General features: G+C 53.7%; 1 protein-coding gene across 3 annotated transcripts in view; it reads right to left on the bottom strand.

The window, feature by feature from the left end:
- Positions 1-5176: 5176 nt before the first annotated feature.
- The window catches only part of CORO2B (coronin 2B), a 127330-nt gene continuing 109041 nt past the window's right edge, over positions 5177-23465 (bottom strand). For all 3 annotated transcript variants that reach the window (XM_081831316.1, XM_081831315.1, XM_081831314.1), the window contains 9 exons: positions 18956-19105; positions 18123-18287; positions 16174-16290; positions 15933-16037; positions 15313-15409; positions 11591-11703; positions 11158-11248; positions 10805-10944; positions 5177-7191 (listed from right to left, as the gene is read on the bottom strand). In XM_081831316.1, coding sequence (XP_081687442.1) covers positions 7060-7191; positions 10805-10944; positions 11158-11248; positions 11591-11703; positions 15313-15409; positions 15933-16037; positions 16174-16290; positions 18123-18287; positions 18956-19105 — 1110 coding nt within the window. In that variant the 3' untranslated portion in view covers positions 5177-7059. The remainder of the gene's footprint in view (positions 7192-10804; positions 10945-11157; positions 11249-11590; positions 11704-15312; positions 15410-15932; positions 16038-16173; positions 16291-18122; positions 18288-18955; positions 19106-23465) is intronic.

The following is a 23465-nucleotide window of genomic DNA, read 5'->3' as shown; positions in this document are numbered from 1 at the left end:
TGCAAGGGAGTAATGGGCAGGACAGCAAAGAGGAGACTGTCTGTGATGAGGCGGTGGTGAGGGGCTATAGTTACAGGGCAGAGTAAGGAGGTATGGCGATGTATGGCATTTCCTCCTTTTTTTTTTTTTTGTAATCTTAGAAACTGTGCCTGGTTGTAATTGGTCAGTTAGGGCCCATGGTTATTTCAAGGTGGGTCGCTTAAGGAGGCTGTTTGCATTCAGCTCAGTGGTCGCTTTGGGCCCTTTGCCTTACTCGGGTGGCCTAAAAGTGGCCTCTACTTGATGTACCTTCCCTACCCCCGCGCCCAGCCAGAAGCATTCATTGCCGGAGGGAAGATCAGGATTCTGATAGTCGGAATGCATAAATAAACAAATAGTCAATACTCGGGCTTTTGGGTTTCCAAACAGATTTTCAAAAATTCATGACTGAGACAATAAATAGTCTTGAAAGCCAAGACTTCTGACTTGAAGAGAAAGGGTTCAATGCTGGGTCATAGGGTTTATGCCACAACAGGGGATGAAGTTGGGTGAAGAGCCAGTGTAGCCTGCCCTCCACAGGCAAGATTAGGGATTGGGAGCACTTGGGGTCGAGTGGGAGGAGGTCAGTGGGTGGCACCAGACCTAGAGGGATCAAGAAAGGCCCAGTCAGCATCAAGAGGATCCAGGGAAGGCTGAGCCAGGGCCCGGGGAAAATCCGTCGCCACCCTTGCTTCTGCAGGCATCCACGTAAGCTGTACATCTCTGGGGCAGGGAGCTGGGAGCCTCCTGGAAGGACCCTACCCATCAAGCGTCCAACAGAAGTAACACCTGGCCAGACCTAAATATGCTCACGCCTTCCAACGACTCACAGGGGCGATCTCTTCTGGGCCACAGGGGCAGTGGTGATTTAGTAGGAAAAGCCCCAGCACTCATACCTGGTAGACTGAACATTTGAAGTCTGAGGTTTCATCCCAAGGCAGACAGTTGGTGTTGATGGCAAATCCCAAGCTTTTACATGTTTAAAATAACTTAAAAAAATACTTCCTCTTTTATTTAAAAAAATTGTTTATTGTGGAAAAATGCAGATATTAAAAAAGAATCAAATAAATCCGAAGGACACTTCTTAAGCAGGGTGCGGCGGCCATGCTATCCTCTGTCCCCTGTCGGGTGGTGCTGGTTTAAGAGAGGTGGGAAACGCTGTGCCCACCTCTGTGGAGGGCCCCGTCTGTTGGCAGAGGGTGGCTCATCTCCCACCCCAGCTCTGGTTCCATTCCTGGGGGGTGTCTTCTCACATGTCCCCATCCCTAGCCCTGATCCCCTTCCTCCTGCCCCCACCCCCTTGACCACAGACGTCCACTCTGAAGCCTGCCCTGACTGTGGCCGTGTCCCCCCTTCCCCTGAATGCCTCCCTGGACCATGGGTCCGCCAGCCCCCACTGGGCTCCCTGCTTCAGGGCTGCTCTCTGATTCTTTCCCCTCACAGCAACTGGAAGAACGTGTCCATTCCTGCTTCCATTCCTTCCTTGGCTCCCTCCCGGGTGCGGCGAGTGAAGCCCAGCCGCCCAGAGCAGGGATTTAGGGCTTCCATGGTCTGGCTGCGACCCCTCTTCTTGTGCCCCAGGCCACTCCTGTCACTCTCATCAGTAACTTCCTGGGGACAGCTCAGGGCTGGTACTGGTGAGCCCCAGGGCTGGTGGGCTGTAACCACCAAGCTGCAGAGGTCTGGCCTGGGCCCCTGCTCCTCCCACTTGCCTTTTCCTCTTCCCCATGCTTCCTATCCCCAGCTCTTCCTTCAGTCCCCTCCTCAGGCCCAAGCCTCCTGGAATTGCAGACTGTCAGGCCCTCCCTGTCATTGTCCCTAAGGGAAGGGGGTCGCGGTGGGCGGGGGGGAAGCTGCTCAAGGTCACAGAGCAGGCCAGGGGCTGAGCCGGGACAGGAATCCAGACCTAGCCTCTTTCCAGCTCCTCAGGGCAGGCGGCCTTGGAGGAAGGAGGCGCGAGCGCCCTCCTCTGGCTGCTTCTTGGAGGCAGCTGGGCTGGGGCAGGGAGAGGGCTTGGCTGCCCTTTTGAGCCTCCCTTCTTCTATACTAGGAGCATTTCAGATCCTGGCTCTTCCGTGTGTCTGCTTTGCCATGAAGTCCTGGGGCCTACGGTTGGGTCATTAATTCTGGGGTGGCATGGAGGTGGCAGAAGGGACCCAGCTCAGGAAAAATGGGCTTGATAGGAAGGCCATCAGCTGCCACCTGCTGGCTGGATTCAGGCTCCCAGCAAACCCTTCCTGGTCTTTGAATCTTGCCTTAATCACTGTGACCTTGAAATCCCAGATCTCAGTCCAGTGTCCCCACTGCCCTCCTCCCACTTGAGGCACGCCCCTCTCCACTGCCCCATGTTTTCCTCACTAGGTGTGTTAGCCCTACTCATGCTAGCATCCCAACCCCAGGGACGCATCTGTTTATGAAGAGGGCTCCGGCAAGGGCAGTGCTTAACCCAAAGGGGCTATGTACTAATGGGAAGTAGCTAGCAGTGTGATAGCCAGCTGCAACAGAGGGCCTCCAAGCCAGGAGCGTCGTAGGACTGCTCAGACCTGGCCCTGTCGAGGCTCACCTGCGCCAAGTAAGGCTGACCCATTTGTGTTTGTGACCGAATTAAAATCCCAAGGAATGACAGGATGCAGGTTGTTTCCAAATAGAAACACATGTGCACAAAGAACAAGGAGCTTCTGCCAACATGCCAGACAGGGCCCTCCTCCCCTCCCTGCCCCATATGCCCTCCGGGGAGGAAAGAGATCTGGTAATGCTTCCTGTGGTCGAGGTTAGTGTTGGCTCCTGCTCTGGGCAGCCCCTGTGAGTGCACGTGGCCCTTCCAAACAGTAAGGCTGGGAAGCGGGGGCCTGGTGGTGGGGGTGTTTTCAGTATGAAGTCATTTCCCACAGTGAAGAAGCAGCCATATCCCACATGATCCACTGGCAACCTAGGATGTTTTGCTCAGCACCAGCAGAGAGTCTAAAAATGCCCCAAGCCCATCTCGGAATCTCAGGAATCTGGCTGGAAGAGAGCCCTGGAGACAACAAATCCCAAAACAACCACTTACCCCACACTGAACCCAGCAGAAAGGAAAGCTCATTCCAGTCTCCAGGGGTTCTGTGTCCCAGTGGGCCACATGGTGCCCATAGATGGGTTCCTAGCTGAGCCCTTCAAGGGCAGGCCTGGTTCTTTCCCATTTCTGGGTTCCCAGAGCCCAGTACTGAGTAGATCCAGCTACTCGGCATGTGTTGGACTCTGCTGAAAATTCAAGTAGGTGTCTGGGGTGCAGGACAAGGAGTTCTAGGCATGCCCAGGAGGGACCTCTCCAAAGAAGAGAAGGATCTGGAGTTTAGCCTAACGTATCCTCACCTGGAGAAAAGAAGGGAACAAGTATGAGCTGGGGAACATGGCTATAGAAGCTGGTTCAAAGAGCCGTAAAGCGGCTTGCTTTCCTACATGGTTACAACAGTCAAAACAATGTGGTGGGCTAGGCCATAACTGGCAGAGGGATCAGCATCACAGACCAGGCATGGGATATTTTCTAGCATATGAGAACTAAAGGACCTAAAGACAACCAATGAGAAACTGATGGGTTATTCAACAATGCTGTTGGGAAAATGGGCTACTTGGGGGAAATCACATTCGACCCTGACCTTGGATAATTTGCCATTATTTTGGTAGTGATTAAAGAGCTGGCCAGTTGGGCTCAGAATTGGGAATTTGGTGGGACAGAGGCACACATGAGACAGGTCTCCTTGTCCATTCACCTGCTCCCCTGGACCCGGGGAGGAGGATGGCTCAGTCAAGGTAGAATGCCTCTTCCTCAGCATCTCAGCCAGGAGAAGGAGCTCTCAATAACTGGACTCTCAATGACCTCAACATTTTTTTCAAGCCCAGGACTTTGTGCGATGATCTAGAGCCGAAACTCTAGAGGTGTCTTTGTTCGAACTCATGTTTGGCAAAAGTACTTTTCTGCACCCAAACCCCATAAGACACCGTTCTGCTGTTTCTCTTCTCCTGACATATTTCTTGTTTGCACTACTTGAGCTGGACACTGGGTACTCTTGGTGATTTGTCCCATTCTCTCAACTGCTCACATAATGGAAACTGAAGTGTTAGACCAGGAAGGGACCCTAAAATTGTCTTATACCCTCATTTTATAGAAGGAGAAAGTGAGGGCCAGAGAGGAGTAGTGAACTACTCAAGGTCACACAGCCAGTCTGAGGCAGAACTGAGGTCTCCGGCGTCCTGCTCAAAGCTCCCCTGCCGCCCTTTGCCATTTCCTCTCCAGCCCTTTTTTCTAACTTTCCTTGCTTTCCTCTGGCGCTTCTGAGTTTCCTGTGGTGTCCACCCTGCCACGCACCTGTCCACTTTGCAGCCTGACAAGTCTGCTCCATGACAACCTTGGCTTGGTGAGAGAGGGAGTGTCTCCTGGGCCTGGCAGTCCCTGCCCACCATCCCTTGTCTCATGATGGGCCCCAACCCTCCTCTCAGACCAGACTCTGCCCAGCACTGAGCCTGGCCGGGGGTACTAGGAGCATATGCCTCCTCCAGCTCCGGGGTCAGAAAATCCGCATCCCTGTGTGTCTTCCCCATTACGCCAGCTGAGTGACCTTGAGCACTTCATTGCTCTGGATCTGACTGCTCTTCTTGAAAATGGAAATCATATTAGAACATAGCATCTAGAGCTGCTGTGAAGATCAAAAGAGTCAAGTACATGGAAATTGCGAAGCGTCACTCCAGTGTAAAACACTGGTGTCCCCCAGACCCTAACCCAGGGCTGGATAAAGAGCAGATGCTTACTGAATAACTGAAGAACCGTGGTTCTCAACTGGGAGCGATTTTCCTATCCTAGGGAACATCGGGTGATCCCTGGAAACATTTTTATTTGTCACAACTGGGTAGGGGCTGCTATGGCGTCTGACTGGCAGAGGCCAGGGATATTGCTAAACATCTTACAACCCTAACAGCAAAGACTTATCTGGCCCCAAATGTCAGTGGTATTGGTTCAGAAGCCTTGCTGTCGATGAACAAAAGTGTGAAATGATATCTGTAGGCACAGACATGGTTTGTTGTTCCAGGAAGGCAAGAATTGTGGCTGGGAAGTTGACCATGAAGATACCATGGTGACCAAGAGTGGCAGCCACCGGGGTTAAATGAGAGGGTCATGTCCACGTTTGATAAGTTGAAAACATTTTATTTCAATTCTATCCTTGGGAGGCAGCATAAATAATCACAGAAGACCACAAAGGTCAATGGGGAAGAAAAAAAAGGTCCAGAAGTGTGAGGAGATGAGAGCAGACACTGTCTAGCTGCAGGGGGTGGAGGGCCCCGAGACCCTGCTTTAGCTGGCCGAGAGGGTGGAGGGTTCTTGGAGGAAAAGCCTGAGGGCTGGGGGCTTTCCCTGCCCAGGTGACCTGGAGGGGCTGAGGGAGCCCCGGCCTCTGTTGAGGGATGTACTGCAGGGTGGCCACAGGAAGAGCAGGTATGGGGCATAATGCATCCAGTAGATCCTAGCTAATGAGAGGAGTGGACACCCATTTCTTGACCCCCGGGCCAGATCTCGCCCCCGAACGGTGACTTTTCTGACAGCAGTGTTTATAGACTCTGTGGGTAGTGGGAAATGATGGGAGAAAATAAGGAAACAAAAAAGAAAATGTGTAGAAGACCAAATGAAATATGACATCTCAAAGAATCCTGTGACCTTGGGCCACTTCTGTGTCCTCATCTGCGTAATGCTCCCCACCTCTTGGAGCGGATGTGAGGCTTGGAGAATGCTCCCCACCTCTTGGAGCGGATGTGAGGCTTAAATGAGATGCTACGGGTCAAAGAACCATGTAAACTTTAAAGTGCTATACGGACGGGAGGGGCTGTGGTCCTTCTACGAGTGTAAGGCTGAAAGTGGCTGAGACAGAAGTGGTGAGAGACACGCGTGGAGCATCCCTCGAAGTGATCAGACCCCTGCTCTGCCTTCCCCAGGGCCGAGCTCCACCCTTCTCAGCCTCAGCTTCCAGGAGGAAGGGGCCTCATCTGAGGGAGTCCCCTGGGGAGGGAGAGCAGACGGTGGGGGCCGGGAGCAGGTAGGGGCACTGAGTGGGAGGGGCCTCAACCGGGCGGTGGGACACATTGGCACTACGGTGTTGGGCAGATGGTAGCAAGTGGCTTCCAGTTCTCATTCTCCACAGACACCTGGGCGCTGGGGAAGCCCCCGTGGGACTGGCATCTTGATGCGGTGGGGAGGGCCCTGGCCCAGAGTCTGGACACGCTGGGTCCTGGTCCTGGGTCAACTGTTGACCTTCTGGGTGACTTCGTAAGTCACTTCCCCATTGCAACCCTCAGTTCTGTCCTTCGTAAAATGGGGACACTATTCCCTACCCTGCCTACCTCACAAATTAAACAGGAAAGGGGTGTTCCAAGAGCTTTGAAGAGAATCATGGGAAGGCAAGGGGTCATTATGGCCTTGGTGAGCAATCCTCTTAATTCCCTGAAGACAAGAGAGAGGGGGCAAGAGACAGAAAGGAGCTGGGCTGCTTGCAGCCCTGGTCAGGTGAGTCAGGCTTGCCGGGCTGCCAGGGAAGGGAGGGAGTTGCAGGGAGGGGAGGCCGGACAGCCCAGGCCGGTAATCCAGCCCTTATTGTGCCAAGGGCAGGGATGCTGTGAGCCCGGACAGGGAGTGCCGAGATGTCCCGGCAGCCCCTTGGCGGGGGCGAAAACTTCAAGTTCTCCATCTGCTGGGGTCCTGGCTTGGCCCTCTGCTCCCTGGTCCATTGAGGGCGCCCTGCAGGAAGTCCATGGTCTTCGCCCCTCCCAGGCAAAGGCAGGGCAAGGGTGGGTCTCCAGCGGTGGGTCTCCAGGAGAGGCTGGGGACTTTCTCAGCAGGAGGTCGAGAGGTCAAAGGTCAGCTTCCAGTCCTCGAGGTGGCCAGGTGGGGGTCGTCAGGCTGTTCCCCAGCTCCAGTCCCCGTTCTTTCTCTGGGGGCGCTGGAGAAGGGGGAGTTAGGGGCGCGGAGACACCGTGGAGAGATCGGAGGTCAGCTTAGAAGGCAGCCCCGCCGGGGAGCTAACAGTTCTTGGGGCTGTTGCGCAAGTTTTTCAGCTCCAGCTGCAGCTGCCGAATGCGAATGTCCTTCTGGGCCAGCTCCTCTTTCAATCGCCGGATCTCATCCTGCTGCCGGAAGAACATTCGGAGGAGCTGCGGTGGACGAAGAAGAGAGGGGTGGCGGCGGGGCGGGAGAGAGCAGGTGAGAAGGCGATTTCTTGGGAGTGGGTGCCCCGCCTGCCCCGCCTCTGCCTCCGTCTTTGTCACCCCCTCTCCCCCTGCCCCGGCTTTAGTGTCCCCAGAGGCTCTTGTCCCTGCAGCGTGCCCTTCTCCAGACCCAGATCACTGCTCCTACCTCCCCTGGGAGTCCAACACCACCCCCTTCCCCAAATATCTCGAGCTCACCCTTTTAGGGGTGCAGACATAATACTCTTATTTACCATTCTGAATGGGAACCTTTCTAAAATGTTTTGTATCCTTCTTTTCTTAAGGAAGCTCAGATACAGAATGGAAGCCCGCTTTTCTGCTGCCTGGGGGACTATCTCGGCCACCAAGGTCCGCACTGCGCTGGGATTCACTGGTGGGGCAGGCATGGGCAAAGCAGGGGATCGGACAGCCTTTCACTTAGACAAGCCCCTGAATTAACCAGTCTCGCCCTTTCCACTGGAAAGCAGACTGCCAGATGCCCACAAAACACTGAGGCCCGCAAGGCAGTGGGCCCCGCGAGGATTCCCCACTCTTGAACTGAATGTTCCCGACACGCACCTGTGGGTGTCCTCACATTCCCTGGTGTGAGCTGCATGTATTTTTGTAACTGTTTACTTTAGTGAGATAGGATAGACACTGATGAAATGGTTTGAAAATGTTCCCAGGAAAACTAAGTTGAACGCGTTAGATAAAGGGGATGCTAACAGAGTTGCTTCTGAGTTGGGGGTGGGCGGTGTAAACATAAGAGATCAGAAATAGTTTATATCTTGATTGTCCCATAGTGGTGACCTGTTTGTATGTGGTGGTCAAAACTCATGGAACGAGACACTACATAGGATGACTTTTACTGCAGGGAAATTATACCTCAATAAATCTGTCTTAAACAAGAAAAAACGGGGGACAACTCTGAAAAAAACTCGGACTTTGTTTTCAGATTCATGGTAAGTTGCTCCACCTCAAAGAAACCGAAACTGCAATTTGGAGTGAAAGGGTGATTTATATGTGAACGACATAGCAGATTCCCAACCAGGAATCTCCTCAAAGCAGGGTCTTGGTCCTGAGTCAAAGTAGGATGTATGTATGTAGGTGTGTATGTATTTTAATGTGTTAGTGTATGTGCTGTCAAAGGGAGCACTATTTACGTAATGCATTAAATGAAAATAAATGGTTTAAAGAATGTCTTTATCATTTTTATGATTCTTTCTTTAACTAACTTTTTTTTTTTTAACCAACAAATGAGTACTGGTTACATCTCTTTGGAGGGATGATGTGCTATTTGCCCCTGCACTCAATGATTTCACGCACTCCCGTGGCTTCCAAGTTCTCAAAATTCCTTTGCATAATCTTTTGGTCAGCTTTTGTTTAAAAAAACAAAACAGTTTTATTGAGGTGTAATTCACATACCCTAAATTCCACTCATTTTAAGTGTACAATTAACTGATTTGTAGTAAAATTCAGAGTTGTATTCAAGTCTCCTCCCCTGTATCAAGCTACCAGTTTCTTTTCACACATAGACCAAGGTGTCCACCGTGTACAGTCCAATTTTCTAATTGGTTGCTCCCAGTCGGCTGCGATAGTTAAAATTGTGGATAAACCCAGAGTCAACAGGCTCTGAGTGGATTTCTTTGCAATAACAAAGGTGTACAAGATTTAGTGCAGACAGACTGTGGCACTGTGTTGCCTGCCAGAGATCCTTGAAAATTTCCCTCTGGGTCCTCAGTTTCTGTTCATATAAACAAGTTGAAACAAAATGTTACTTGATTTCACTCCTGCTCAACCCTGCCTCTCCTACACTGGGTACTAGAACTGAGCTCAGTCTCTTATTATGGCCCACCTGGGCTATCCCAGCAACTCAGGTACCTTCTACCTCGTCAGGGGGCTTAAATTTTTTTTTTTTAATGGAAAATGCCAAATAGATACAAAACTGGAAAGATTAGCACTATGAACCTCCAAGTACTCATCAACCGGCTTTAAGAAAGAACATGTGACCATTCTTGCTTTATCTCTACTCCTACCCACTTCACCTGCACCACCTCTATCAGGGATTATTTTGAAGCAAATCTCATTTATCACCTGATTCCATCCAATTCTAGACATCTGAACATCCCTCTAGAATGGTACTGAATATATTGTATAGCAATTATCAGTTTACCTTTCAAATTTCCCTTTAAGACTGTGAGCTCCCTGAGGTCAGGAATAGTCTTTTTACGAATAATAGTGATAATCATAAGTTGGTGTGACAAGAAACCTTGAAGATGGCCCCTATGTTACCCCTCCCCTCAAGGGCGGACTGGACCTGGAAACTTGCTTCAGATGAATAGAATATGGCAGAAGTGATGGGATGTCATTTCCAAGGTTAGGTTACAAAAAGACCATGACTTCCATCTTGGACACCTTCTCTTGCTCACTTGGAGGGATGCCAGCTACCATGTTGTGAGCTGCCCTACGGAGAGGTCCATATGGTAAACACCTGAGGGAGGCCTCTGGCTGATAGTCCATGAGGAACTGAGACCCTCAGTCCAGCAACCCGTGAGGAAACGAGTCCTTGCAGCAACCATGTGAGTGAATGTGGAAGCAGATCCCTCCCCAGTTGAGCCTTCAGATGTGGCTGCAGCCCAGGCACCAGTTTAACTACAAGGTCTCCTGAGAGACCTTGAACCACGGGCATCCATTCTGAGATACTATGAGATAATGAATGTTTGCGGGTTTAAGTCACTAAGTTTTGGGGTGACGTCTTACACGGCAATAGATAACTAATACAGGGAGCCTCACCGAGCACTTCATATGGGCCAGGAAGAGTGCTAGACACTTAGGAAGTATCTTGTGCTATTCCTATGTGTTATTTCCCATCCCCACTTTACCAGGAGAAAGGCCAGAAAACTTGCTTGGGCACAGCCGGGAAATAGCAGAGCCCGGATTCAGATGCAGTGGGTCCATGCAGCGATCTCTACTTCAGCTGCATCAGACAAAGTGCCTGGCACAGGGTGGGCATCTGTGAACCCTGGCAGAGCTGAACTCAGCCCCTGGTCTTGGCACCGGAGCCTGGGCGTACAGTGCAAAGGAGAAGCCTTCGGAGGGCGGGGGGGCATGGATCAGACCCAGCTATGGTTGCCCCTGAATGAGCTGCTCCCATTCTAAAGGGTGCAAAGTACTTTCATAAACACAGCCTCTTCCCCCCCAACAGGGAACTGTCAGACCCCGTCGCTGCCACGATGCCAGGGAGGAAGGCAGTGCTGTAAGGCATGAGGCCAGGCTTTCCTCTGTTAGTCAGTAATTTATAACTCCCGTAAGAGCAAATGACAACCCCGTTCTGAAATGAGACGCGGGACTGGCTAGTGAGGGCCAGGGGTGCGGGTGGGGCATCAATATTGCTACCAGATCCCAGCCTCTATTTATTGGGGTCAGAGGCAATGGAAGCCAATAGCAGGCTACTTATGGTATTTGTCACAGAAAGAAAAATGCCCCAGATGGAGCCCGCTTAAAGGCCTGAAGTCCATAATTGAAATGTAAAGGTCTCGCTCTTCCAGGACCTGTGGAGGTAATAACTTATATTCCTTACCTCGTTCTCTGTCCTGGGCGGGACATTCTCTAATAAATCTATTCCATTGACCACAACGCTCTTCTTTTCTTTGATGGGAGCCTTAAATACCATTTTTGAGGACTTCTTATAGCCTTCCTTCAAAGACATTAGCACGGGATCTACAGAAGGCAAGAGAAACGTTCATGCCGACAATTTGGTGGCATGTCAAGTGATGGCATCTTTCGTTCACACCATGCTTGACAGCTGGTTGAGTGTGTGTGTGTGGGGGGGGGGGTCCAAGCAGGAGGCTACGCGAGGGGCAATGGGTGAACCGAGCGAAGGCGAAAGCTGCAGTCTCGAAGCCTCTCCCAGGGAGCCCACCCGTGCAGTACCTCGGTTGATGCCCCCCAGCCATTCATCGGGGGTCAGAGCTGGCTCCGTGCCTGGCGTCATGGGGTAAATGTCTTCCTGGTAGGAATCCGACTGCAGTGGGGGAGCAGAAGAGTGGACAGATAGGGGCCGCTGTGAGAACCCCTGCTCTTCAGCAGTCCCTCCTGGCTGACCTCCCACCGTGCTCCTGCTGTCCTGCCCCCAAACCTTAGCACTCGGGCGTCTCCCACGTGGAGTCCCCACCCTGCATTTGTCAGCAAGCCAGACTGTCCCCACCCTAGAATGGCCCCCATCTTCCCCCCGCCACCCCCAAATTGGGCCCAAAGACCCCAGTCCACAGGAACTTCTTCTGGGCTCTTCAGGCTTATAGTCTGTGGCGAGCTAGCTAGGATTCAGTGTGGGGGTCCCTTTGGAGCCCAGCGCAGCCCCACTTACCCTCCGGGGCACGATCATGGAGATGGGCTCGATCAGGCCCTTGAGAGTCACCAGCTTGTAGAAGCGGAACACCTCGCAGGCTGACACATCCAGCCCATGCTTGGGCATGACCCCTGTGGACAGGCACACGCAGCTCCATGGGATCCCGGGGTACCTCTCAGCGCCTCTCCTCCCTCATGTCCTTGGCCAAGAGTGTCCCTGAACACTTAAGAGGCAATGATCTAGGCACAGGGCAGCAGATGGCCTGGGGGCCAGGCTCTGTCTCTGGTAGCAACGTCTCAGATAAGCCCCTCGGGCCAGACGTGCCTCACCAAGTGCATGCTTTAGAATTGGGGCCTTTTGTAACTGGAAGGGGCTATTGAAATATTTGAGTCTATTCCATTCTTTTGATAGATGAGACTCCTGCCGGTTTAGGGGAGGGGGCTTGCCCCAGGTCACAGAGTATGGCTAGGGCAGGGCCACTGAGCCTGTCACCGTCTAAAATAAACTAGTTTCCCTCAGCCCCTGTGTTTCTGGTCCTCAGAGAGAACGAAGGAGAGAGAAACCTTTCTCCACGCACCCTCAAGCCTGGGACTGCCGTTCTGTCGTACATCTGGGACTGACAGGACGCGCCTGCGTGCTGCGTTCCTGAGTGTGTGCGTGTGCTAGTCATGCACGTGTGTGTGCTAGCCGTGCTCCTAACAGCGGCGTCTACTGTGTACCTACTGAGGAAACCGTGCTGTGGGGTTGGGAGCGCAAGCTTTGGGCTCAGACACACAGGGTTCTGAGGCCTGACTCTGCCCCTCCCCCTGGCTGGGAGGTCTGGGGCCAGTCACTGCATCTCTGAGCTCCAGCTTCCCTGGCTGGTTAGAGGTGGACAGTATGACCCTTCGTGAGATGCTCAGGGGACTGAGCGAGAAGATGCTCGTTGACTGCCTGGCAACATCGTGAGCACAGATAACGTTAGTTTCTTTTTCCATGATGTGAACCTGAGTTAAGGTCCCAGCTCTCCTTGACTGGAATGGAAGGCTGCTTTTCCAGATAAAGGAATTCTAGGAGCTGGAGAGAAGTACCGTAAAGGTACCCGAGTGGGATTTAGAGCCAGCAGACCCGGCTTCGAATTCTGGCTCTGCCACTTAGGATCTATGTGACCTGCTTGACCACCCGCCCCCCCACCCCCTCCCACGACACACACTCGGCCAGTCACATAGATCTACTTAGCTACTCAGAACCTATGAAAAGTGCCTGGCTCACAGCAGATGCTCCACAGTGGCCACAGATGAGGGGGAGAGGAGAAACAATTCTCCTTGATTCCTCCCTCCCCCCTTCCCTCTTCCTCAAGTCCTGCTGACCCTACTTCCTAAACACCTGGATTCATCACCCCATCTTCCTGCCACCTCTCCAGTTACCACCCTTTCTTGGCTAGAAGTCCACAGTGGCCTCCGAACTGGTGTCTCTGCTTCCCTCCTGTCCTTTCCAAATCCGTTCTCCCCCCATCCCAAACAAAAAACAAGAAAACCAAATCCGTTCTCCCTACAGAAGTCAGAGCAACCTTAGACTAACATTTCAGATCATGTCAGGCTGTCCCATCTCCCACCCGTCCACCCAAGACAAAGAAAACCCTCCAGTGAGTTCCCAGTAAAACCCAAACTCCTTCCCCTGTGTGACGGTTAACTGTATGCATCTGCGGGCTCAGGAAAGCAGGTCACCCTCCCCAGGGTGGATGGGCATCATCCCATCCGAGGAGGGTCTGAACAGAACAAAAGGCAGAGGAAGGAGGAAGTCACTCCTTTTTTTCCTGCCTCACTGTCTGAACTAGGACAGCTCATGCCACCTTCTCCTGCCCTTAGACTGGGATTCACACCATCAACTTCCCTGGTTCTTGGGTCTTTAGACTTGGACTGACTTGGGTCTCCAGAAAGCCAGCAGATCATGGGACTTTTTTTTTTTAAGATTTTATTTATTTATTTGAGAGAGAGAGAGAGAGCAGGGGGAGGGGCAGAGGCAGAGGGAGAAGCAGACTCCCCGCTGAGCAGGGAGCCTGACGCGGGGCTCGATCCCAGGACCCTGAGATATATATTACATATATATACATATATATATATATTTTTTTTCTGTTTCTCTGGACACCCCTTCACAAATACATCCTTCTAATCCATCCCATGGCATCTGGCCCCTGCCCTTAGCTCCAGATTCACATCCCAACCCCCTCCCCATCTTCTGCTACGTTACAGAGCCAAACCTCCATTCTGTTTCTAGAACATGCCAGGCTCATTCTTGCCACAGGGACTTTGCACCGACTGTTCCTCCTGCTGGCCCTACTCCTCCCCCTTCCTGCCTTTTAGATCTCGGCTTAAAAGTTCACCTCCACAGCGAGGCCTTCCCTGACTATCTGGTCCCAAATAGCCCCTAGTTACTCTCTGTTCTATTGCCTTATTTGAATCTCTGCCTAGAACTTACGACCATCTAGGATTTTCCTTCTTATTTGTTTGTCTGTCTCCCTTTAGTGGAATGTGAGCCCCATGAGAGCAAGGCTGGGTAACGTATTATTTACCACTGAGTCTGGGGGCTGCCACCCAGTAAGTGTTTGTTGAATGACTATGTGAAAGAGCACCTAGAAGAACCAGGTGCTCTACCAGGTGCTCTAACTAAGCTTTACAACAGCCCTACCTAAAGGTAGGTTTGGTTTTCCCTATTTTACAGATGGAGAAACTGAGCCTCAGAAGGGTGAGGTATGCACTTGAGTCCAAATGTAAACCTATGTCTGACTCTGAAGTCCAGGCTGCTTTTTATTCTACTCAATGAAGAGGTGACAGTGAGGAGGGGGAGATGACAGAGTCGGGGAAGGCTGAAGTCAAAGGAATGGTCATTGGGACCTCAGGCATATCTCTGGGCCACCATCTTGCTGTCAGTCACTGAGGTGGGCTTTTGGGCCCTTACAGCACTGATGACCTGGAAGCTGGCTCGCAGGCCCTATCCATAGCACCAGATGCCCAGAGGGAACAAGGCAGACTCGGGCTCCAAGGTAAGGAGGGAACAGAGCCCCGGAAGAAACTCCTTCCAACTGGGTGATTCTGACCCCGAACAGGGAATTGCTGAATGATATGACAGTGTTAGTTGACAGGAATGAACATTTTGCTGTAAGACTTTAGTGGTGGTAGAATGTGGGCTGTGAAGAACATCTCATCCCTGCCCTGACTCATGACGCTCCGTCAATCCCGGGCCCTCTGGGGAGCCTGGGGGTGCAGTGATGGAGACCCCCTAGAACTTCCTCCTGTCCTCTCAGGCAAGAAAAGAACTGCTCCTGAGGACTGGGCTGGGTGGGGAGGGGGGGGCGGTGTGCTGGTTCCCAAAGGCTTCAGGAAAGGGTCTGGGCCTAGACCTTGCTCTGACCTTTAGTTATGCCCCCACCTCCCGCCAGGGTCAGAACCACTTTGGGCTTCAGTCTCCCCATCTGCAGACGGGAGTGAAGACATGGTGTACTCCCCTGTGGGCTGATGACCAGAGATGGTGGAGGACGTCAGGCACTGTGGACTAGCGGTCCGTCAGGTGGGTGCTGACAGGCTGGCTGAAGAGGGCGGGATGACCTCAGGGCCAGCAGCTGTAGCTTCTAGTCTCATTGCCCAGGAGCTATGGGCTTCTGAGTCTGCTATTTCATTTAAAGCAGGGGTGACCCATGAGCCAAACGCCCAGCCTCTCTTTCTATAGCATCACAGCCATGGAAGCCTCTGGACCCCCCTTACCTAGGCCTTTCTGCGGGGCTGGGGAGCGGAACTCCATGAGGTAACTCAGGAAGGGCTTCTCAGTGCTGATCTCGTAGTACCGGATGTTTCCATCTCCCTGGGGGCAGGGAGAAAGGGAGGGAGGTGAGGAAAGCCGGGGGTGGTCCTGGGGGTCTGCTGAAGAAAGCCTCTGGTGTGCCTCAGGGGTGGTCAAAGACCAGGGAGACCTGGCCTCTAGACCCGGGCCGGCTGTCATGGGGCACTGATGGGGTGGTGGGGTAGGGGCGCCGTGTGTGTGGAGACAGCGCTTCTGATCCACGAGGCCATATTTGCCAAAGAGCACCTGGCAGGTGCCTCAAATACCACGACGAGTCACTGTCCTCTACACTTCCGGCTCTGATCCTTCTTCTGGTGTAAACCCCACCCCGGTGCACCTCTGAAGTCATTCCCAGTCACTGACCCTTCAGTGGGAATGAGTGGCAGACCCGAGGGCAGTTCTGATGGAAGAGAGTGAGAGCCCGAGGGGAAGACCAGAGAGGTTAGCCTGGTTCTTCCTAGGGGGTAGGGCAGGAGCAGGGGCACTATGGGGGTGGGGTCTCCCACAGGCCGCCCCGTGCCTCCCACCCCCCATCTTCTACTACCTTTCCAGCCAAGTAGAGCATGTGGGTGTCAGCATCATAGAAGGGAAACAGGAGACCTGACAGCCCATCAATTTCCTCCTCGATCAGGGGCATGGACAGGTCCTCCTTGGGGTGGGGGGAGGGGATGAAGACCGGTATCAGCCTGTGTCTCGGCAGGATGGCACCTTACCCTCCCCGACCCCGGCAAAGCCCCCAGAGCGACCACCCTTCTGTGTTACCACCCGGCCTCCCCGTGGCTGACCTGGTCCCAGAGGGCGATTTGTCTCGTGTTCCACCTGGAGACCCCTGTCGTGAGAAGCCGTTTCATGTTTCCCAGGAACACCACCCGGTTCACTCTGTGGTTTTTGCAGTTTGCCTCCTGGCGGGGACAGAGAGAGCAGGTAAGCCAGGGCCCCGGACACTAGGGAACTCTAGTGGGCTGAATGGGGCCCCCAAAAGATAGGTCCAGGCCTTCATTCCTGGAGCCTGTGAGATGGGGCCCTTCACTGCTTTGCATTATCCAAGTGGGCCCTAGAGGTCATCACGAGCATCCTTGTAAAAGGTAAGAAAAAGGGAGGCGCTGCAGACACACAGCGGAGGTGATGTGACTCCAGAGGCAGAGATTGGAGGGATGCGGCCACAAGCTGGAAGAGGCGAGGAAGGGTTCTGTCCCGGAGCCTCCCGAGGGAGCGCAGCCTTGACTTTGCACTTCTGGCCTCCGGGACTGCGAGAGAAGCACTTTGTGTTGCTGAAAGCCCCTGACGGTGGAAATTCCTTACAGCTGCCAGCGGAGACTAACGCAGGTGCTGTGGAGCAAAGGGGCCCTGGGGCCAGGAAACCAGGCCTCGCTGCCGTGTCCTGGGGGGCGGGGGGCGCTCGGGAAGGGGGGCTAACATCAGCTATGCCAGGTGCTCTCAGTGAGGCATCTCTTCCAAGAGTCATGACAGGGGAATCTCCGAGGATGAGGATGAGGATGAGGCTCAGGAACACAGGGGACTCCCTGGGTCACTGCTCAGCGCCTTGCTTCACCCGGGGCTCCTTCTAAGCGGGCCATCCTCTGCCTCCCCCACCCCCCCGCCTCTCGAGTTGTGACCCTTCCTCTTCCTCCTAACACAGAACAGCTCTTTGCTGGGATGAGTCAGCATCAGGTCAGAAACCAGAGGCTGGAGGTGCAGCGTCGCTTCTGGTCCTGCCCAACGAGTGTAGTCCCCAGGAGTCCCACCTCGCCGGCCCGTGTCGTGTCTGTGAGGTGGAGCTTGGGGTCTCTGCTCTTCTGCTCAGCAGGGGCTCTGAGGGCCACTGGCTGGGCTTGGATTCTGACTCTGCCTGTAACCGAGCTCCCATCTCGAACCCTCTCCAAGCCTCAGTTCCCCTGTGTGAAGCTGGAAGAGTAGCCGTGCCCGCCTTAGCAGGCTGTCAGGAGGATGCAGCGAGTCACGACGTGGAGCCCCACAGCGAGCTGGGAGTTGGGGCTGCTGGATCTTAATGATACTAATAACTCTGAGTGTGATCATCTGTAGTGGTTGTAGTAGATGGCTTTCTGCTCTTGCAAGTTCGGACTCTTCCGAGATAAACAGCACCGGGTGGAGCATCAATCCTTTCTTGTGTAGGAGGTAAACCTCACATTTCATCCACATTTCCTGCCCCACCTAGCCCCTCAACTGGCACCCAGTAGGTGCTCAGGAAGTGTTCACTTCTTACTCCCAAATGGCATCTAATTCCTTCTTCACAGTCAAGACCCAGGAGACTCAAAGATCAAGCTGGAGCTCAATTCACCAGCAACCTCCCCACTTGGAGCCGTCCTGGGGCTGGTGCCCTGAGCCATCTCCCTCGGGCTTGTCCCATGCAGGTGGCTGGGCAGAGAGTCCAAAGCCCCCTCTCCTGGGCTCATGATGGGGCTTGGGGAACACCCCGGGATTTGTGGGCTGAAGGGTGTCACCAGTTCTGCTCCCAGAGCAGGCCAGAAGAATCCCACCTGGGGAGAGGGGTACAGTGGGGATGAGAAAGGGTACCAAGGTCCCTCCCCACCCAAACTAAGGCAGGGTCCCTGTGAGTTGAGAAGAACCCAGAACACAGGGGCTGGTCCATGGAGGTGCAGGCCAGGTGTGGGGGAGAAGGGGAGCTGGTACAGCCTTTTCCTCTAGGCCTGACTGAAAACCACCGCCCAGATCCTGACACCTGCCCTTCCCCTCAAAGACTGTGGGGCTTCACCTGCAGGACGCGGCCGGAGCGGGGCTCGATCACGCGAAGCTTCTTGTCCTTGCACGTGGTGGTGAGCAGGCTGCCGTCCGTGTTGAAGGACATGCAGAGGATCACATCCGAGTGGCAGTCTATCATCTTCACCGGCTCACCCACGTCCAGGTTCCAGATGAGGACCTGCGAGGGGAGGGTAGGCATGCCGGAGGCAGGTCAGCCCTGAGGCTGTGCCATGAGGCGTCTGTCCCCGGTCTGCACCCGATGGCCCTGGGAGAGATGCCCCACGTGGGGTTGGGGTGTGCTGGGAGGCAGGAAGGGGGCGTGAAACGGTATCAAAGGCTGATGCTCCCTGTCGCACAAATCCACTACCGTCCCTCGGCAGAGCCCAGCCGCAGGGTTCTTGTACTAGCAAGAAGGATCAATGTTCCTGGCCGGGGCCCATGGCTGGCACACCCCTTTTGAGGGCATGCCATTCTCTTCCCTCCAGCAACTTTGGTTGTTCCTTTTTCCTACCAGGAGGGCAACAGTCACTTCTGGATTTAAGAAGTGGCTCCGGAGAGGGTGTGGGCATGGAGTTGGGCATTCTCTTCTAGTCTGTCAGGGCCAGAGAGGCCAGAGAGGCGGCCTCTGTGGACCCCGGAATGACAGAGCACACCGAAGATGCCCAGTCCTGTGGAATGAATGAATGAATGAATGAATGAACAGACAGACGGGACGATGTTGGTGACCATGCTCAGGAGAGTAACAGTGCTCCTACCGGTGGCTTCTAAAGAGTCCTCCCTACCTCCCCCCTCCCCCCGCCCCAGCACTGAGCTGGCTTGGGACACAGCTGCTGTCAGGCTGCTCACCTTGTAGTCATAGCCAGCACTGAACAGGATGTTGTTGGTAGTGGGGTGCCACTCGACCAGCCCCACGCGCCGGCTGTGCCCGTGCAGCTCCAGGAGAGCCTCTGTCATGTTCCGCTTCAACCCCCCCTCGGGGATCTCCCAGATCCGCACCTGCAGAGGGGGGTGGAGGGCCGAGGCTGGGTGGGCAGGGCCAGGGGAAGCCCCTGCCGGCCCTCTCCCTCAGACCGCAGGCTTCCCCAGATCTGTGCTGCGGGACACCCCCTGGCCCGTCCGGTGGGCAGGGCCTGACTGAGGCCCGGGGGAGGCTCCAGGGTGCACATCACACAGTAAGCAGCTCTCGGCGAGTGTTGTATTAAAAGTCTCCCTCTGCTGGGCGCCTGGGTGGCTCAGTTGGTTAAGCGGCTGCCTTCGGCTCGGGTCATGATCCTGGAGTCCCGGGATCGAGTCCCGCATAGGGCTCCCTGCTCGGCGGGGGGTCCGCTTCTCCCTCTGACCCTCCCCCCTCTCATGTGCTCTCTCTCTCAAAAAAAAAAAAAAAAAAAGTCTCCCTCTGCTTCCCATCCCACACCCTGCTAAGAGCTCTGACCTCAGCCTCGGCAGCTCTGTTGGTTTCACACGGCCCTGTCTCTCACTCTGCTCCTCACCAAGGTGGACTCGAGAGCAGAGGAAAACCCATCTGGGAGGCTGGGAGGCCCAGAGTCTCTCCTGAGAGGTGAGGCTCCAAGGGGCAGAGACTGATCAGATGTTTGGAGCCCTATACCAGGAGGACGGGCAGAGCCTGGATGCAGCTGCTATTTTCAGTCTTGTAGATGCTGGTAAAGAAGCAGAAAGAGGGGCGCCTGGGGGGCTCAGTCGGTTAAGCATCTGCCTTCAGCTCAGGTCATGATCTCCGGGTCCTGGGATGGAGCCCTGAGTTGGGCTCCGTGCTTAATGGGGAGTCTGCCCTTTCCTCTGACTCTCCCCTCCACTCGTGCTCTCTCTCTCTCTCAAATGAATAAAATCTTAAAAAAAAAAAAGAAAGAAAGAAAGCAGCAGAAAGAGATGATGGGCCAAGAGGAGGATGGGACATACAGAGGAGCAGAGAGTGGAGACCACGTGGCCCCAGAGAGAGGAAGTGCGCAGTTTGTCCGCCATCTTTGAGTACCCTCCGGATTACTGACAACAGCCCCGGGTGGGCTTCCATTTCCTGGGCCAAACATTCTCTGCCTAGTTGCAGCTGTTTCATCTACAAATGGGAGAAAAAAACTCTTTGCCTTGCCTTGCCTCCTGGTAGAATAGAATGAGATGCTGGTTGCCCAAGCTTGTAAACTGTAAAGTGCTCAAAAGACATAAGGAATTTTCATCCTTGTTATAATCGTTGTCAACATGAATGCTATTGATTATGCTCTGACTAGAAAGAGCACAGGTCTCTACGACTTAGGGCACCTTTAAAGCAAATCTTTTGAAAATCTGAACTCCACCCTTGCCAGTAAGGAGAAAAACTGGAAAAACAGCTTTGAGATACCATTTATAATCTTCTAAAGTAGCCAACTGAGAGGTGGGGGGAGAGCCAAAGTTGGCAAGATTATATACTGGAACTGGTAGATGTAATCGGTGTTGGTAGTATTATAAATCTGAGTAACTCTTTTGGAAGCAATCTGGCAATCTTTTGCAGGAACCATAAAGACATTTATGTCATATTGCTTGACCTGGTAATTTCACTCTGAAAATCCAATATAAGCAAAAATCTCCATGCATGAAGGTGTTCACTGCAACGCGGAAAATTTAGAAACACTCCAAATGACCGACATCAGGGGAACAATTTAGTATGTCATGTTATTATGCGATATTAGCTAGTGGATGATAATTCTGAAGCCTATGAATAAACACGGAACTCCAAAGGCAGTCCTCAGGACAGGGGGGAGGGCTGGAACTGGGGGTGCCCCCAAGGCCCTTCCTGTGGCGGTTTCCCTTCTTGTTGTGTCCCCCGAAGACCCAGCTCTGCACATGTAGACACGGGAGGCCTCAGGGTGAGAAAGGCAAGTTCAATCAAAGGTTTGGGGTCACACTTCGGTGTACCCTTCTCAGTTTAACAAACATGCTCGAGAAAAAGTTTCTAATTAGGTGACCCTTCCCCCAACAGCCTAATTCCTGAGCATCCAGCTAACGAAGGCACATCCCTGGGTAATGTCCCATGCCAGGCGAAGGTAGAGGCATGAGGGGAGCTGTGAAGTGAGGGTCCACCCAGGCTCTAATCCCACCCACTAGCTGGATGACCTGGGAAGGCCAGGGGACCTCTCCGAGGCTCAGGCTCCTTGTCCAGTTGATGAACAGAGACATGTGCACCATTAAGAGGTGTGTGGGTTAAACTAAACTGGGCTTCATGTCTTTGTGAGTCTGAGGCTTTCTAGCCACATGAGCTGACTTGTTAGGAAGACAGCTCTGCCTAGGAACCCAGGGGCTAAGCCGAGGGGATGGGGAGGGCGGGTTGTGTCTGTGCTCAGGTTCAGCCTCTGGATTGGATCCAAGTCCCAGGGAGCCGAGGCCTGCAGGGGGAGGCCCAAAGAGCAGTTTTCACCCAGAACTGTTAGATGTAGGGTCCCAGGTGGGGCCGGAGGGACCCAGTGAAAAATGTCCTGCAGAGAGGGAGAGAGGTACCTTCCGATAAACTCATTTGATCCCAGCCACTTCCCTCCCAGTGTTCTCATCTGCACACTGAGGCAATACTAGTTAATCTCCCCAAGTCCTCTGCTTTTGACATCAGTTGAGTGTATCCCTGGGGAGTGGGGAGAGACTGGCTTTGCTTGATCTACTGCTACGGCAAATAGTTGGCCCCAAGAGCCATAGGAGCTGGAGGTCATAGTGGGCCTAAGTAGCTGCAAAAAGGAATTCCAATCCGTTGGTATTCAAGGGATTTGTTTGAAGCGAAGAAAGGATGGGTGTGGGAGGAGCACTGTGGATCTGCTCAGAGGTTGCTTCAACAGGAAACCTGATAGGGGCCGGAGGAACCGGATTTCTGGAAGGAAGGGGTGGAGAGCTGGGGCAAAATGCTCTCTCTAGCAAGCCAGCTGTGCCCCTTTTTAGGTCCCTGGGTCAGAGCCCTGTTTAAGTCAGTTACAGTCAATCCAGCAAAATATGCTCAGTGTCTGCCTGGGTCCCACATACTAGACTCGGGGCAGCTCACAGTTTTGTGGGGAAGACAGCAGAGGATGTTTAATAAAACTACAAAACCAAATGTCCCTGTGCTTGGGGAGGGAGCAGTAGGCCAACAACATGAGAGCTTTGCAGTCTGACAAGCTCTGTTCAAATCCAGGCCCTGACCTTACATGGCTGACCAAAGCCTTCCTTCTCCCCTGGATTGAATCTGACACCTTGGAGAGGCCATGCTTTGTCCTGCTTATCTATCCCCCAAAAAAGAGCAGCTCCGCAGTGCCAGGTATCTAGACATCACCCTTCTAGGGGCACTGACAACCTGCCAGGCCATCCCGCTGGATGGCTGACTCCTCCGTACAGGGTGGGATCTTCTAAGTCCCACCTTTGCCTTCAGTGCAAGGGACAGAGCCTGGCACATCCCTTTGGAATGCATGAGCCAATGGAAGAATCCTAGCAGCCCAGAAACCTCGCTATCATATCAGCAGCAATGAGTCAGCCCCCCGACTAGGAGGAAGCCGGCCAGCCTTGACTCTGGCCGGTGGTGAGCTGGGTAGATGGGGATTCACCCCTGTACTCCTGGTTTGGAAAGGGTGGGGAATTTCTCTCTTGGATCTTGAGGTTCACCATTCAGCTTAGTCTTTTTTTGGAAACCAGTGACAGAAGGCCTACCTGGGGGCTCAAAGAGCAAAGAATGAGATGCAGAGGAAAGAGCCCCGGGTCTCCAACTCCAGCTCTCTGACTCCCCAGGGGCCCTAGAGTTCTTAGTAGACAAGAAACACCAAACATTGTATATTCGTTTGGCTCTGATGCTGAGTCCAATACGATCTCCATTTGACAGGAGGGCGACTTGTGCCCAGAGAGCTAAAGAAACTGGTTCAAGGTCACAGGTCTGGGAAGTGGCAGAACCTATAGGCCCGCGGACTCCTGAGCCCAGCTACAGAGCCACACTGCCACTCGCTCTGCAGTCCCAGGTCTGTGGCCGAGGCCTCCGTCCGCCCGGCGACCCCTCTCGGGCTACTGTCCTTCCATCGCTGGAAGGGGCACGGTGCTCCCTTCCAGCTCGGAGAGGTATCGGTTCTCTAGCGTGTGGGTGTGCTTGTGCGTGTGTGTGTGTGTGTGTGTGTGTGTGTGTGTAGATGAGAAGGGCAGGGTGGTGGGTGGCTTCTGGCTGCTCCCTGCTGCGCTGACATCCTGCCCCATCCCACTCCCAGCTCCTCGGGGAGGGGCATCCTTACTGGGAGGTGGGGGTGGGGTGGGAGGGCAGCCTTTGGATAAAGGAGCAGAGGAAAAGCTGCTGAGCTCAGCCTACCAGGGAGAGGGGCCTGCCTCCCCCTCCCTTCTGGGACCACTCTTTCCCCTCTCCTTGAGATGTCAGAAA

Source organism: Leptonychotes weddellii, chromosome 9 (assembly GCF_054177405.1).
Source record: "Leptonychotes weddellii isolate Sample4059 chromosome 9, ASM5417740v2, whole genome shotgun sequence".
Classification (NCBI taxonomy): Eukaryota; Metazoa; Chordata; class Mammalia; order Carnivora; family Phocidae; genus Leptonychotes; species Leptonychotes weddellii.
Note: the sequence above shows the minus strand (reverse complement) of the source record. Positions and strands in the feature narration are given on the sequence as shown.